The 16,771-nt window shown below is 39.3% G+C and overlaps 1 protein-coding gene across 4 annotated transcripts in view; it reads left to right on the top strand.

Moving 5' to 3' along the window:
- Window positions 1-16,771, top strand: part of ADIPOR2 (adiponectin receptor 2) — a 46,935-nt gene that overhangs the window by 10,773 nt on the left and 19,391 nt on the right. For all 4 annotated transcript variants that reach the window (XM_074826132.1, XM_074826133.1, XM_074826129.1 and 1 more), the window contains exon 2: window positions 13,227-13,462. In XM_074826132.1, coding sequence (XP_074682233.1) covers window positions 13,295-13,462 — 168 coding nt within the window. In that variant the 5' untranslated portion in view covers window positions 13,227-13,294. The remainder of the gene's footprint in view (window positions 1-13,226; window positions 13,463-16,771) is intronic.

Below are 16,771 nucleotides of genomic sequence, written 5' to 3'. Positions count from 1 at the left end.
CAAGAAGCTTTGGGCTGGCTTGTGCTCAGCAGATCCTGTGTTTCACTGGGGTTAAGTTGATGGGTAGTGTGAGGGTTGTGCTCTGGGTGTGTTCATGGTACGGTTCACTGGATGTGTCCCCCTGCTGCAGCATGAAATCCTGACATGCATAGGCCAAATGTGCCAGGTTGCAACACCTCTTACTGAGGCTTTGACTGTGCTTTGTCCCTAACATTTCTATTTATACCCTTTGAGTCTGAAGCCTGGCCAAGTTGCAGGACCACCTACCAGTCCCAGCCAAGCTGGCCATTCAGGGGATAAGGAGAAAACTTGGCAAATGAGATTTGGCAGCTATAGGGTTTTTCTGTTTTCTTGTCCTCTTATATTGGCCAGAGTATCTCAGGGTAGTGCCTACTCGCTTCTTGGATGCCATTGGGGAGTTACTGGCGTTGTTAGGGTGCTTTGCCTGGTGTCCCTGAAAAATTTTCTGTTTTAACCCTCATCCTCTCTTCTGTGGGGTTTTTAATTTTCTGTCTAATAATAATTTTTCTTCCTTGTTTTGTTTTGTTTTTACTCATTAGGCCCCTTGTCATCCTTCCTCAGAGAAGACTCTTAAGGTTTTAGTAAGGATGCCCATGCCCTAAGGAAGAAAATAGCTTCTAAGCACCGATATACAAGCAATATATGATAGACATGCACTGGTATTTAGGGGCTTCTAGAGCTAAAGGTGGCTTCACGTGCTTAATACCCTTTGATGGATTTATCCTGTGAGTTTCTCTAGCTTCCCTGTGAATCCTCATCCTGCAGCAAGGAGTTCCAAGGTTTACCTGTTTGTCAAGAACAACTTATTTTTGTGTTTGAGGTCACCATCTGTTAATTCTGTGTCCTTACCTTGGCTGACCGGCGGTGCTTGGTATTTTCACTTCTTGTTGTTTTGGGTTGTGGTGCTGTGGCTGTAGACAAGAAGATTGGGAAACCTTGTGCTGTGTCGAAATCTTGCTGCAATTTTGAGTGGTCAGCTCTGGTTTTAAAAAAAAATTTCCTTGCTATTGCAAAGCAAATCCTTTCTCAGATCATTTAGTAAATGTGTGAAATGTGATGTAAAACTTCTGAAATATTACTGATTAACTAGTATATGATAAAAATAGATACCAGTTTTTGTATTTCATAGTGCAAGGCTTGTGTCACTTCGTACTCTTGTTTCCTTAGCTACAGCTGCTTGCTTGTCTACATAGATCAGGTTTGCCTGGTTATCTGGGCAGGTCAGTTGTTCTCCAAGATTTTACTTCTGCTCTCTTCTAATGTATTAAATTCACAACACTGATTATTGTCTTCTCTTAGGACTTACGAATCTGTCAGTGTCTGCTTTTTTTCAGAAAGCCACTGCTGTGCTGTCAATACTCGAAGAACCTTTCATGCTTTTCCTAATTGTATACCTGGGGATTTTAGAAGTGGATAAGACAGTGTTTATGCTCTGTTTACAGCTGACCCCCTGTACAGAGTTCTTAGCTAGGTTTCCAAGTACATCTTTGGCATTCAGATTAGTGGTTGGCTCCTATATGTAGCACTTGGTCTCTACTGAGAAGCTTGGCCTGCATTTTGTCCATATTGATGATCACTGTTTGTCTGTGCACATCAGATGAATCTGAAGAGCTGTGTTGCCTCCCAGTCGCAGCCATGGACATGGTAGTTAGTCTTTGCATCAAAATTGTACTAGATAACTTATTCTTCTTACAGCAAGGGAACAGATTTATACTAGAACAAGATCCCTTATTTGATAACTTCATTGACACTAGGTGTGTCAGCAGAAGGTATTTTTTCTTCTTTCCAGAATAGTTTATCTGAATAGTTCTACATGTATTAACACCCCTTTATAGATGCAGTTAGACTGGAGTAAGAGTACCTTCAGTGAGTATTTGAAAACTAGGACAAATAACTATTCAGTAGTTTGCTGACCCAGTTCTTGCTCTCTGCTCGTGTTCCTCCTGTCTGGGCCCTTGTCCAGGAAATCAACCCAAATTCCTACCCTTCCTACTCTTAAAAGTGTGGATGCTTATCAACTTGACCATGTTTCCTTCCTGTTCTTAGGGTTTTTTTTAAAGAAATTGAGTGTCTTCTATGATGTCTAGAACTTCTTTCTGCAAACATAAAGTGCAGACAGTGACTGCTTAGCTCACTGGTTTTTGTGTTTAGGTGCTGTTGCAGGAGCACATATACATGTATGAAAAGCCCTTTGGTACAAAACAGCATTGACCGGGTCACCCTGGCACAAAGAGTTCCCTCTGGGGACAGAATGTGTTACAAGTTCAGACAGCTCATTTGACTGCGTTTCCTGAGGCTGTTTCAGACTTTGTTATTATATTGTAATTTTCTTGTAACACTTTAAAGACTAACAATGTTCTTCAGAGTTGCAAAATGGGAGAAGGAATGGAGGACTCCATCCATGTTGTTACATTCTTGTTTATGGGCGAAGAGGAAGCACCCCTTGTTTGTGTGTGTATATAAAAATAATGTGTGTGTAAGTAAAGCTAAGAGTTTATTGTTTGTATAATGGAGATCTTAACAGTTTGACTCAAGAATAGTTAGTCTAGATTTAATTCTTAAAGAAAAATTAAGAATATTGCAGTTAGAGTACTTGCATATGGGAGAATGTTGCCAAATGCAGCTAAAATTGTAGCTCGATTATCTTTTGGTTTCTGTCTCTTCTCTTGGAGTTACTTTCACCCTTCCACTGCTTTGCTGAGTCTTTAAGTCAGTAGCTTTGGACTGCTGGAGAGGATAAAGGGAGGTCGTCAGCCTTGGGAGTCATTTGTTGGGAGGAGTATGATGTTGATGTTGCCTGTTTCTTCTTCCTCCTTCTAGGATTCACTTGGGGTTTTTTGTATGTTTGCTGACATGCTTTCACACCTTTCTTCACTGGTCTGTAGCTTGAGGTTGTGTCTGAATTTACTATATATGGTGCCCTTTATGTATGTTAGTTACTATTTCTTTGTTACCCCTAAAGCCAGGTTTGTCCAGCTTCAGGTCTGCATTTTTTTTTTTTTTGACTGACCATTAGTGAGTTGTTTATAGCCATGGGGTCTATGGTGGCAAGCGTGTGCCCCACCTCTTATCCCATGCCTGTACCCCTCTGTACTGCATCCCCTCTCTCTATTTCTCTGGGCCTCTGTCATGCTAGGCCAATGTTTCTCGACATCATTGTATTTACCTCTTTCTGTGGAGGGTAAGTGGAGGTTATATCACACCAAGGTAAACAAAACTAAAATAAATTAGCCATAGACATATAGTCAATTAGAGAAGCTGCTGTCACAGCTAAACTGTGTAAAAGGCAGGTCAAGAAAAGTTCAAACAGAGCAGGCCTGACAAGTCTCAGTCTTGAGGCCTTGCAGCTCAATATGAAGCTTATGGCCTACTGGTAGTGCTGTATTTACAGGGCTGCATGGTTATGATGTCCCTGCCCCATTCAATGTCTACAAATCCTGCCTATTACAAGTCCAGGAACGGTGTTGCAAACCCTCTTATGACTCCTGGCTCCCAAGCAGGGCAGAGTAAAGGATCCTGGAGGCATCTTCTCTTTTCTCTCTTTTCTTGCCTTGTGGTGACCTGTGTAGGTCTGAGGGTAGCCAGTAGTGCTCTATTGTGAGATATAGCCACTGTTACTTAGTGTAAGTGCTTCACATAATACTCTTGTGTTTTCTTTTATGAATTTTATAATTATAGTAAATGATGTGTTCTATCTCTGGATGTCTAGCTCCAACTTTTTCTGTTTTATATGAAATTATGGTTTTATTCCTGTTTTGTAATAAGGTATTTTTATAAATGTAAATATTGTGTCTATTTCCTCTGAGGAATTTTTTGCTTAATCTCCTGCTGTCACTATCTTCTGTTGTGAGTTATCTACTGTAAATAGTTTGACATAACAAAATAATCTTTATTTTCCTTTAATGATGCTGATTGTCATTCATCCAGTGTTACAGCCAGTCCTCATTTTACTGAACAAGCAATGTAGCTCTGTTACCAGTGTTATCAATTACATGCTCTAAAGAAGGGACAGTATATTTTTTCACTGAGAGTATGTAGAAGTGAAGTGCTCCTCATTGCCACAGCTCACTACGCCATTTTTAACGGACAATTCCAATGCGTGTTTGGGGGCATTTTTTGGTTGTTTGGGTTTTTTTTGAGTTGGAAGAGACATGGATCAACCTCCCCTCCCCCTATATGGCTATCTGAATGCATCAATAGGTGATATTAAGTCATGCAAAACATTTAATGTGTATATTCCCCAAATGCTTCATGGTTACTTGAAAATTAACTTGGAGCATATTTATGGTCTTAAACTGTTTCAAACTTAAAATTTATACTAGCATAGCTGTGCTGATTAGACTGCAGGCTGCAGCTACACTAGCAAAAGCCTCTGTAGGGAACACAGCTACACTAGCAAAAAGTCTTATGCCAAGATGGTAAAACAAACCACAGCAAGATGGCTTCTTGTGCGAGTGACTTGGTCTAGGTCCTGTAGATGTCTTTTGAGTTTAATCTGCATCTCTACATGAAGGGCTTGCATGTATACAGATACAATTTTGGTTCTTAGAATTGTAGCAGTAATCTAATAGAGTATCATAAGTAGACTGTGGGTGTTTTGCTATCTGTCCTTTGTTACAGGACAGTGAAAAGTAAAAGATTAACTTAACATTTCCACTTTTGAATTACATCAGTGATGTATTGTGCTATCAGTGTCCTTGGTCTTGTTTCAGAATTTGAGATGATGTCAAACAGTGAAAAAATGTGTATCTGAAAGAGTGGCACTAAATGGTAGAGGAGACCAAAATTTCAGTTCAGCTTATTTCTCAACTTTCAACAGTGATTAACTTTTAAAAAGCAAATTATTCTTTGGCTATTGCATTAAGGAAGTTAAGATATGTAATTCATATGGTCTTATCTAGAACTTCAGCTATTTGACTAAATCTGCTTCTGACTGACAGGAATTAGGTGTAGTCTAGTTACAGTAGATCTGTCTGTCTTGCTTGAGTTTTGGTGGTTAAGAAAGCCTCTGACAAAGATGCTGCACCACTTTGATCTTAGACTGATACAATGCTGTGGGTGTGAATGTTGGTTATTCCTACAGTGTTCTTGGAACATTTTTTGCTAAGAAAAGCAGCAAATTTTTAGTTACCTGACTTGTGGCAAAACAACATTATGGTTTTTGAGGAGAGGGATATATGCTGTTTTCAACTGAAGAAATGCTGTTGAGTGTAAAGAAAGGATTAAGTTTTCTTTGTTCTTATCTTTTTACAAGTACAACAATGCAAACATATTTTGTAGGCCAAATCTGTCAGCCACAAAATAAAACACTGACGAGCAAGTTCATAACCTCATGAATAAAGCTTACTAAGATTATCAGTAAAACTAGAGAGTACGTGCTTCCAAAAACTGGGAAGAGTGATAGTCAGCTATTTGCAACCAAGCTTCTGAGATCCTGACCGCTGTATTACAATTAGTAATCTTGGTAAGGTGTCTGGTTTGCTATGCCAGTTGTGGTCTGCAGCTGGTCAACAGGTCATGATAAAGTTGTGATATGTACCTATATGATAATTAAAGGCTTGGGCAAACAGATAACTGTCAGTCCTTAACAGGTTGGGAATATACTGCATATAAAATAGAATTAAAATCTCGGGTGTGTGGTCCTACCCTTTCTGTCATGTTGTCCATGCTGGTTCTTTGATAGTTCACAGAATCATCTAGGTTGGAAAAGACCTTGAAGATCATCTAGTCCAACCATTAACCTAACACTGACCATTCTCAACTACACCATATCCCTAAGCGCTATGTATTGAGCCATTTCAGTTTGCTAGTTAGATAGTAAATGATTATCTCATTCTCCTCCCTGGGTGAATGTTTTTCCAGACTCCCACCTGAAATGGGTTGTGACAGACATTGGAGTGCCTCAGGGCGGTGGCTGGAAGAAGCCACAGAGAAGTGGAGCTGTTTGCCCACCCAGGGAAGAGTGGGGCTGCCCCCTCTTGGCACCAGCCAGCCTCTAAATCTGCACAGTGATGGCATCTAAGTAAAGAGATGTCCAAACAAGCCAGTAAGAAGCACTGAAGGCAACTGTCTTAAATGCTTTACTGCTTGAAGTTTGCAGTCTAAAACGTGTGTATTCCCATTGGTTTTAAAAGCAAAGTGGTAGTGTTTGTTTTTGTACAGTTGCTCCAGGCCATAGAGCATTTTCTTGAGTTGTAAAAGACTTCGGTTCAGTTTCTAGAGAGAATCAAATTTATGCTTCCTAGGAGAGTCTTGTACCTGCCAAGCTAGAGGAACTTTGCTCTCTGGATTGCTGCCTTTGATCTTGGTGCTGTTTACATTCTCATGCAAAGATCTCTGCCTAGAGGGGTTAAATGAATGTAACTTCAGTTTAGTAGTCTAGCTGGACTTTAGTGCCTGCTCCACGGACTTTGGTTTCTTCATCTTCATCCAACAGTTCTGTGAATTGGATGTCCTTGAGGCAGTAGTTAAAAGGATGTATTCTAAATTTTCGCTTAAGAGGAAAGTAATGTCTAATTTCAGTCTTTCACTTTGAGACAGTCTGTGATCCAAAGTGTTACTAACAAAAACCAACTGCATCTTTTTGTTGTTGGCAACAGTGAAGTAAGTTGGTGTGAGTTACTAAAATGCCATAGAAATAAAATCATAAAAGGGCACAAAGATGGAATGTTTCTCACTTGGAGAAACAGCCGTTTAATAAAAAATGAACCAAAAGCAAGTGTTCCAGGTCTGGGCTGTGGATTTTTGTGGAACGTGATGCAGAAAGAACTTGAACTTCTGTCCCTTGTTTTGTACTGTGTTTGTGATAATTCTCTGGGTTTGGTTTATTGAAGAGCAAAACTAATTTACAGCAGTCATCCAGTCTGTAACAACCGGACATGGTGCACTGGGGGTGGGCCAACCTCTGACATAACGCTTAACCCAGTTACAAAACTGGAGTCCAATTTGCAGTACAAATTGGACAAATGTTGTAACAATGTAATGGGATCCTCTGAAATGGAAGCAGTTCGTTAATGTAGGCAGGCTGCTGGCTTGTTCCCTTTCTTTGGATCCAAATGCATCAGAATGTGCTTGATTGTTTGCCTCTGCAGCCTGCTGTGAAATAGCTTAGGCTAAAGTGTCCAGTGACAGTTTACAAGTTACAAAGACAGCTTTTTGGCCACTGACCCTCCGCGGGAGTCTAATCTTTGTTTTGTAGCTGTCTCTTTATCTAGGGAAATTACATCTAAGAGAAGAGGTGCTGGATTGCTTCCTCATTGTTCCTCATTGTTAAAGATGACCTCCAAAGAATTTTTACAGCCTGATTCATTTTCTTTAGGGTACATTTGAGAAAACAAGGTTTTCTGTGATTTTTTTTTTTTTTTTTTTTTCCTCCTTCCCCTGTTCATACATACCCTTGTTTGCTCTGTTTTTGACTGTAGTTTTGGAGAATATTTGGGATGTTGCTGTGGTGGTTTAATTCCTTAATTGAAAAAGGCAGCTCAATCTTTGGAAGACTAAGAAAAAAAAAAGATAAAAATCCTTTATTTCAAGTTATACTCTTGAATCAAATCTACTTAAAATGTAGGGATTTCTTATATTTTCTGCTTTGCTCTATGCATAATGAAAAAAGCAGCCAATCAGTGGATACCCCATATAGTTAATAAGTGACTCAGCGTGGGTTATCTAGGCCACATATGTAGGTGACACTCAACAGCAGTCTTAACTCATGTGACACAGGGCTCGCTATCTGACTACTTCTTCGTCTTTCCCTTACCCAGACTGCATATGCCTGCTTTATATTGTAATTTCCCTGGTAAAAGGACCAGAGTGCCATGTAGGCAGAAAGTTGAAGATAATGGCCTTTCCCCCCCCCCAAAAAAACACGAAAGCATGAAACCCAACATGTTGCTAACAGCTCACTGTTATCTCAGCTGAGCATCAGTAGTGGTGGTAGGGAGTAAGGGAACCAGATGGGTGATAGGATGATGCCAGTGTCACCTGAGAATAATTTAAGCTTTTGTGTGATGTTACTGAATACTGTTGGTGGTGTTATACCATTTGGGAGGGACTACTTGTGACAGAACCTCCCTACCAGAAGATGGTAGTAGTAGAAATACAATGTGCCAAGAAAGCTACATTTTGTTTAGTATACCTTATTTCAGTCAAGGTAGTTAGAATCAACTATTTTATAGACAAAAAATCCCCTCCATTACCCTATATAAGCTGCGTTCTTATCATGAACAATCTGCCCATGGGTTGTACTGGAAGTGCTTTGTCATTTGTACCTATGCTAACAGTTCTGGAAATGGAGTTGTGCCTGTTTTGTTACTAAGGCCTAGTCTAAGCAATTTTGAATTTGGTAAAGCTGTTCAACCCTGTATCGGGTCTGGCTGAGCCAGAATTGGTTTTCCCCTGTAGCAGCCCCCATGGTGCTGTGTTTTATGCTGGGAGCTGGCAGGGTGTTGATAGCACACTGGTGTTGTGGCTACTGCTGAGTAGTGCTTACACAGCACCAAGGCTCTTTCTGACATTTCCCCCCCACAGTGGGACGGGGTGGGCAAGATCTTGGGAGGGGACACAACCAGGACAGCTGACCCGAACTCACCAAAGGGATATTCCAGACCATATGACGCCTGCTCAGTATAAAGCTGGGAGAAAGGAGGAAGGGGGTGGGGTCACCCTTGGTCCTCCGAGGCAACCACTACACGTATCGGAGCCCTGCTTCCTGAGAAGGCCTGACATCGCCTGTTCATGGGAAGTAGAGAATAAATCTGTTTTCTTTTTTTTTGCTTCCGCGTGCGGACCTTTGCTTCGCTTTGCTTATATTAAAACTCCTGTTGTTTTACCCACAAGGGCTGTTTTGTTTTCCTGTCTTATTTTCTTTCCCTTCTTTGCCCTATTGAGAAAAAAAGGGGAAAGGGGGGGAAGTGATAGAGCGACTTGGTGGGTACCTGGCATTTAGCCAAGGTCAAACCACCACAAACCCCTAGGTGGTTCATGGTTCAATTAGCTTTGCCATTCTGCTGGCACAGATGTGGCTAGCCAACTAGTGATGCTGTTGTAGCTGTACATCGACAGGGGCAAGGCAAAGTTTGTAGACTGAGATAGTATCTCTTACAAGACTTTTCAGGCACTCAAGCCCTTTATTAAACATTAATTAATATTCTGAGAAGTGATGTAGCCTGGAATTTTCATGATGACCTTTTGTTCTTTTGACAGCTAAGCTCTGTTAGGGAGAATGAGCTAATCTTATGAGATTCATCTAGTGTGTATACATTGCTTATGCTAGTTTAATGGATGCTTTGAAGAAGATTAGCAAGGAAAGAGCATACAGTGGATGCCATTGCCTTCGGAAAGTTTCTGTCAGAAAGGCTGTTGGATCAATGAGAGAGGGGAATGGAGGAGGATGCAATTTTCATTCTTCCAAATACCAGCTACAGACAGAACGAAATAGCTTTGAAGGGGTCGTTCTTGTGCCGCTTATAGGTGGAACATAGTGAGAAGAATTGAATGCTGGAGAGATTGCTTTGCTTAGGGGTAGTGGGAGGTAGTCTGACCACCCTGGCACTGTTTTATCCTAAAAAGGGAGTGGCAGATCTCTTAAATTTAACTACAAACACTATACTTAGTGTGCTTTCTTTTGCTGCTATGTGGCATTGTTTATCTTGGGTCGAAAACCAGTCCTCATGCCAGGTGAATTCTGTATCACTTATCCTGAGGCATATCCAGGAAGATTGTACAAAGAATAGTAGCATCATCTTGTGGTGCTTAAGTTTGTGCAGCTCCTCTTTCTTTGTCATCTTGAGCAGTGAAGCAGTGTCCTAAATATGCTGTAATTGTGGATGTTGACTCCTCTGACATTGCACAATTGTGGTGAACTACTGAAATAGTATTGCCTTCTGATTCTGTCTTCAGAAACATGACGAGTATCTGTCTACAGCCTGAAACTGGCACTGACTCTCCTTGCTGTGGGGTTGACTTCTGAACTGGGGTGGAATGAGCACCTGGGAGTGATGACCACTTAGGCTGTTGTAGGTTGTGTGGTGACAGCAGCATATTAAGTTGACTAATAGAGTGTTGCATTTTGTGTTTCTAGGCTGTGTTTAGAACTATGATAGTATTAAACTGGTAAGTCCTTTCTAAAAGTTGACTTAGCCTTTAGAAGTTTTCTATCTTAAAAAACCGAACCCAACCAACCAAACTCTGTAGATACTTTTCTCAGCTGATTTTAAACACAGCAGGAACTCACGAATTGATCTAGATGCTGATATTATGCTTATTATGTATGAAATCATTAAGTAGATTTTTAAGTTGTACATGGCAACTTCTTCTTTAAATTGAAGCTAATTTTAATGAAATCTTTTAGTTTTTGTCTGCTACAAAAAAGTTAAAGGACTTGGATACAAGATTTGTAATCTCAGTGAAAGACAAAACAATCTCTTCCAAGACCTGAAATGTTCCATAGCTTTCCAATTTCTAGTTTTTATTTTCATGAACTGCCTAGTCTTAGAGACAGAATGGGGCAATAATTCTCTTCACAATGTTTCAGCCATTGTCTTCTGGCTAGATGCTACTGACGATACTTCCTGTTTTCCTAGGAAAAGGTCATTTTAGTCATTCAAACCCTTCACTGAACTGTGGAGTCATAGGAACTTTAAAATAGAAATTAAAGACTATGCCTTTCCTGTTCATATTTTCAGACTGCTTTCTTTCACTTGTGAACAAATAGTTCTGGCTATTAGCACTTTTCTGTTGGTATATCCATGTTGCATTCAGGCATGCATTTTTGGCCTTTGTAGTATATTTTTTAAAAGGACTAAAAAACAGTAGTGATGCTTTTGGACTATCTTTTGTCTTGCTTACCTTTGCATGTTCAGTAAGGGCAAGCATATTTAGCACTAAAAGGATCCTGCATGAAGGACAACATGGAAACAGCTTAGCTCACTGAGCAACTCCACTGTAACTTCAAGAAACAGTAAGTTCTACTTATGCAGAGCTCTACAGTTCAGCTCTACTGATGAATGCAAATCTCACTCACTGGAGGTGAAATGCATCTTTAATTTTTAACCTTAGTGATTGCTTGGCAGTGAGTGCTGGTGAAGTAAATCTTCAAGGCCTGATTTAAGAAGTCTGTTGGTATTCTTGTATCTTCTTGTATTAGGCAATCCTTTCAGAAGCATCTTAGCCAAATGTGGTTAAGCCTGTTGTGTTGGTTGTTACTGTGTCTCTTTGAGCATTGCTCCCACAATGTCATAGAGGTGATGTAAGGACATGCTCTTAGGCAATATAACAGGTAATGCAACACACAATGGCAATTCTATTGCTTAAAGCTGGTAGAAGGAAAAACTAGTAAAACTTGCTGGTTAAATGTCTAATGCAAATTGAACAATCCATGAAACTAAGTATGGCTTTTTCAACTAACTACCTGTTTGAAATATTGTGTGGAATATCAGGTAGGGGTGTGTGCATGTGTGCTTGTAACTGTTGTTTACAAACAACTGCTCTACTTACTTGCATTTTTTTTGTTTTAGCTACAGCTTCAGATTGATACAATGTACTGTACTGACATAAGTCTCTTAAGTTGTCGTTTAAACTAAGACCCCAGGAAGTTCTAGCTGCATACTCTCTTTCATTCTCCCTAGATCAGTTTGCCAAATGGCAATGTGATGATGTCTTCATGTTTCTTGCGTAAACAGAATTGTGAATTGGCTGCTTGAAATAAGACAAAAACAGTCAAGATTTCAGTTGTTCTGTGGCTTTCTAAATATTTGTTCTTAGTCTGAAAATCCACTTGCTCAATTTCTTCATTGGGCTTCCTGTGTAATGTTGTTAAACCTTGTCTTAATTCTCATGGGGCAATAGTCCTGTGGCTCTTGTGTTTACCAAGTAAACAGCTGTGGCCATTTTAGATGTTACTTCTCAGATGGAGGTTACTGACTCTGTAGTGGAGTTAGCAGGAAGGTGGGCGTACCATCTGCTCTGCTGTCATATTGTAAACTTACCTTCTTGGGTGATTAAAGCAGTGTGCCATACTGAACTCGAGCAACTGAGGTATCATTTAGTTCTGCAAAGTCTGTTACCTGCTCATTAGCAGCTCTGCCCTCTGGGGATTGCCAGGCAGCTGAGGGGATATAATATTACAAACTGCTGCAGAAAAATTAGCTATAGCACATTTGTCAGAGCTGAGAATTATCTTGCAGTGATCATATGTAAATGAGGTTAGTCCCTAAAAGGAAGGAGTATATTGTTTGTTGGCTTTTTGGAGGTGACATTTTATTATAAGACTGTCAATATCAATCCCCCATCTTGTATTTTTGATTTGCCCTCCTACATTATGACAAAGTTCGCCATCTTTTATTAGGCACTAAAATTCCAATCTAATTATGCACCCTGGCAAGTTAAAACTTGTTAGATGGGTTATCTTAATGTTATGTGTTAGTCACATCTAAGGACTTGGATGCTACAGTAATAGAATGACACCAAGTGATTAGTGCAAAACAGATAGATTCTCATTCAAAGGGATTCTGAAGCCTCGGCTGAGCGCTAATTCATTCTGATGGTTTCTGGCACTCTCATTGCAAAGTGCTCTGGCTATTGTGCTTCCCAAGGCTACCAGTGTCAAACAGGTATCTCTTGGCTGGCTATTGAAGTGACCACCACACAGTGATGAACAAGATAAATAGGTAACCAATCATACTCTTGGATGAGGGCTCAGATTAACAGGTTGTCATTAGGTAATTTTCTACAAATCTTTAGCATTCTGAATTAAATTTAGCCCCAGTCCTTTTTGCAGTATTAAGTGTAAAATGTAGTTACTTTCTGAGTAGAAATCATGGATTATGGGTTTCTGGGGGAAGTATCTGTTTCTTATTGCTGTGATGGAATGAATGGTGTTTAAATCTGATCTAATTCCTTATACCAGTAAAGGTACAGACCCATTACTAGCAGTAATTGTGAACATGTTAATTTAAGCAAGGGAAACATAATCACTGTGTGTACTGTTGCCTTCCTTGCAGTCTGTCTAAAGTTAGTTGCTGCTTGAACTCTGCTTGCTTGCTATTACCTGAGCAGCTGTACCAGTGTTTAGTGTCCTAGTTTTGGTGAAACCTAGCCCAGATGATGGAGCTTGGGCATGAACTTCATACCAGGAAGTGGCTCTTTTTCCAGCCAACTCTTAACACTCTTTAACTTTGGTTCAGTTATACAAACTGTTTGTCTTTCAGAGACAACACATAATCAGCCAAACCGAACCAAGAGGAAAGAGAATATTTGAGAAGTCTCCCAGCATCTCATGAATGAACTAACGGAACTCGATAATGCTGGTTCTCCAGAGCCAGGTCTACGGCTCAGAAAAGGACACATGTCTGACACTGCAACAATACAGGCAGCCTTTGAAGAGGACATCTCTGAGCAGAGGCTTCTTTTAGTGGAGCCACCTCTGTCTTCTGACCAGGAAAAGGTAAGTTATATGATTATCTGTTAGATTTGCTGGGAAAAATGAGTTTTTATGTAAATGTTTCAGTGCTTGAATAAGTTCCAAAAATGTGAACCGTAAGCCTACAACCTCTTTATACCTGCTAAATAATTGTAATAAAACCAGGAAGATACCAGAAATATTCAGCTGAATGAATGGGAATTTGGGTGACAAGATGGAGCATAAATGTAAATTTACCAACTTTATATTTTTTTATTCCCTTCTCAAAGAAATGAGACTCCTATTGGTTTGTTCTCTGCTGAGATACTGCTCATATCAAAAGATTTTTGTTCTCTAACTTCCAATTAATTATAAGTGAAAGGAGAAGGTATATTGATTCTGGTTGAATGTAATCTGAATCTTGGCTAATTGCTATCATTTTAGAGATTAGGACAGAAGAATCTGTTTACAAGCATTCTTGTTGGAAGAATGACTATACTGGATTAGACCAAACATCCACAGTGCCCCATATCCTACCTCAGACTGTAGCCAGTAACAGGCTTAGAAGTAAGAATACAAGAATGGGGAAGCATGTTGTGTTACTTCACTAGAACACTCTCCCAGTATTTAGTAATCAGTGGCTCACGGATTTCCTGAGCCAGTGGCAATGTTTTTCAATTTTTGGTGCATGAGCCTTTGTAAACTTTAGCAGCCACAACATCCTGTGGAAAGGCGTCCCACAGCTTAAATTAGGTGTTATATGAAGGTAATGTCCAAGCATTGGACAAAAGTACCTTCTGATTAGAGAGTTTCAGAACTGTAATTAATGCTTCTCCCAGGATATATACAGGTGGATATCAGCACAGTTAAGTGGAAGAGGCATTCATCTTAAAGTCACTATTAAATTTATCATGGCTTAATGAGTTTACTGTATCAGCTCAGTTACAGCAACTCTGTGGTTTTAGCCAGCAGCAAAAACATGCTGATGCTCCTTAATGTAGCCTCCTGTGCAGAAGAGTTGAGCTGTTGCTGTAATTGCATTTGTCACAGATTCTGGGTGTGTGCGTGGACCACTATCATGGTTCAGCTGACATCAGAACCTGTATTAGGCTGTCTTAACTTGATTAGTGTGAGCCCTTATGGAATTTAGTTTCAAGTGTCCTTGTAATGAGAAGTCAGAACAGGTATTCATGGCTAATAAGCCAAGCCAATGCACCGTTAAGTTGTACACTGCTATAACTTGTGTAGGACATTCTCAGTATCATGCAAACAGGAAATACCTAGTCTTTCTCTTTGCATTATGTGGAAGGTTGTAAAGCATGTGTATAAGGTGCAAAGTCTTAGCCAATAGCTGAATTTGCTAAGGTTAGAAGAAAAAGTTGAGTTGTACTAGCAGATATTTTGAATGTGCATATATTTATCTGACAGTGTGTTTGGAACCATCTTTTTTGAAGACTGTTTTCATTCTTGTCTCTGACATTGAATAATGTGAGTTACTTCTTGCTTGCAGATGGAATAGCCCGAAGTAAAAGTCCATAACTGAGTATGTTCTATAATTCTTTCTGTACGTTTGCTCAGCTAAATAGAAAGTATTTGGATGAGTCAAAGTGGTTAATTTTAGAATTTTGAAAATAAAATGGTTAAAGTACTCTCTCTCCTGTTTTTTCAGGCATTCTTAGCATATGTCTTTTTTGTTTTGTTTTTTGTTTGCTTTCATCCTTATGACAAAAGTAACTGTTTCTTTTGTTTTGGCTCACTACAAATATTTAGCTTTCTTGTATTTGGTGTCTTTTCTCTTTCCCAGTCTCCTCAAATGCTGCCACAGAGATATTTTTTTGCCATTTAGGCCTTGTTCGATATTGAACTGCATCACTTTCTCTGCCTTATATGGTCTTCTGCTTTTTTGACTTTTTTTTTCAGCCTAAACTTTTATTCCTGTCCTTCGTGATTTCTTGTTTTTAATACTGTGATATCTTTAATTTTTTTTCTTCTTAAAAGGTTGAATATTTGATGCTTTAGATGGATCATCCCAAAACACTCTGCTGTCAAAAGTACCAATATTAGCTTGCCAAACAGCCTTTATTACGTGACATACTGCAGTGTTCTAAATAATATGGAAAAAACATTATGCTATATAGCTTCCTGTGGCTTGTATAAGCCTCAGCATAGCTGTTGCTCAAATGCCAACTAGGATTCACTTTTCTGCTCTACCGTACTTTCTGGCTACGTGCAACTGCCTCAATAGAGATGACTTATTAGTTCAAAAGCATGGCTTTCCTCTGGTTTTGAAGAGGCTGTTTATATGACAGTAATATAAGGCTATTGTTCTTCCGTAGATGGCAGTAGTACTTGGGCACACAAGCTAAACAGAGCCTTGTAAAAGGACTCAAATGGTTCCCACTACATTAGTATTCTAGTGGCTAAATGCAACCACATTGAAGCTGATGGTAACAATCAGGAATTCCTGTGTTGAAGGAAAGTGGATGAGAGCTATATAGTGTCTTGATGGTAGAACAACCATGGGCATTTAATATGCTTTTAAATATTTCTTCTTATGACAAGCTAATCGTATTAACTTTCCTGAATATCATAATGTAGATGTATTCTAATAAATACAATACTTCCCCAAAACTTACTGGGCCTAAGACTTTTGAGGTATTAGTGTGAAAATGTGTATGTTTTGATCCTGTGATAATATTGCATTGTTTACTTTTCCTGTTGCCTCCTATTACCCTATTATATCATTGCAACTCCTTTAATTATATAAAATCTGCCCCAAACTCTCCTGTACAAGATTCCTTTCACTCTGCCTACTTGTATATCTTTCTGTTACACTCATAGGAGGAAGCAGTTTGAGCTCTTAAGATGTAGTAGTTGGTTTTGAATTATTTTAATAGTCTTTTCTAAGGAAGTATGTGGAAGCATACCATTGTATTGTTCAGAATTATTTTCCATCTCCCCCACAGCTTGCGTTGTATACTATGTATTTCTGATTTTGATGGGCCAAAATATTGGTCCTCTTCAGAAATACTGCATCTTCATGGAAAAAAAAAAATGGAGGTGGTATTAAGAAATCAAATTTAGTCCTAAAAGTTTTTCTGAGGCCTTTGTCCCTGGCACTAGTAACCTACCTGGGTGATTGCATAGCTGTGAACTAAAAATTACATTAAAGATCCTACTTTCTGTAAACCGTAGCATTCACTGAATACATGTAGCAAAGACTTACTAGCTGTATTGAGCATGCTTATCTAAAATAATAATAAAACTGCATCCTTCTGCCAGTGCTGTTAATTTGCCAGTTTTACAATAATACTTATGAGAAGATCTGGATCATATAAAATCAATATCCTTTTA

This window comes from Strix aluco, chromosome 5, assembly GCF_031877795.1.
Source record: "Strix aluco isolate bStrAlu1 chromosome 5, bStrAlu1.hap1, whole genome shotgun sequence".
Lineage (NCBI taxonomy): Eukaryota > Metazoa > Chordata > Aves > Strigiformes > Strigidae > Strix > Strix aluco.
Note: the sequence above shows the minus strand (reverse complement) of the source record. Positions and strands in the feature narration are given on the sequence as shown.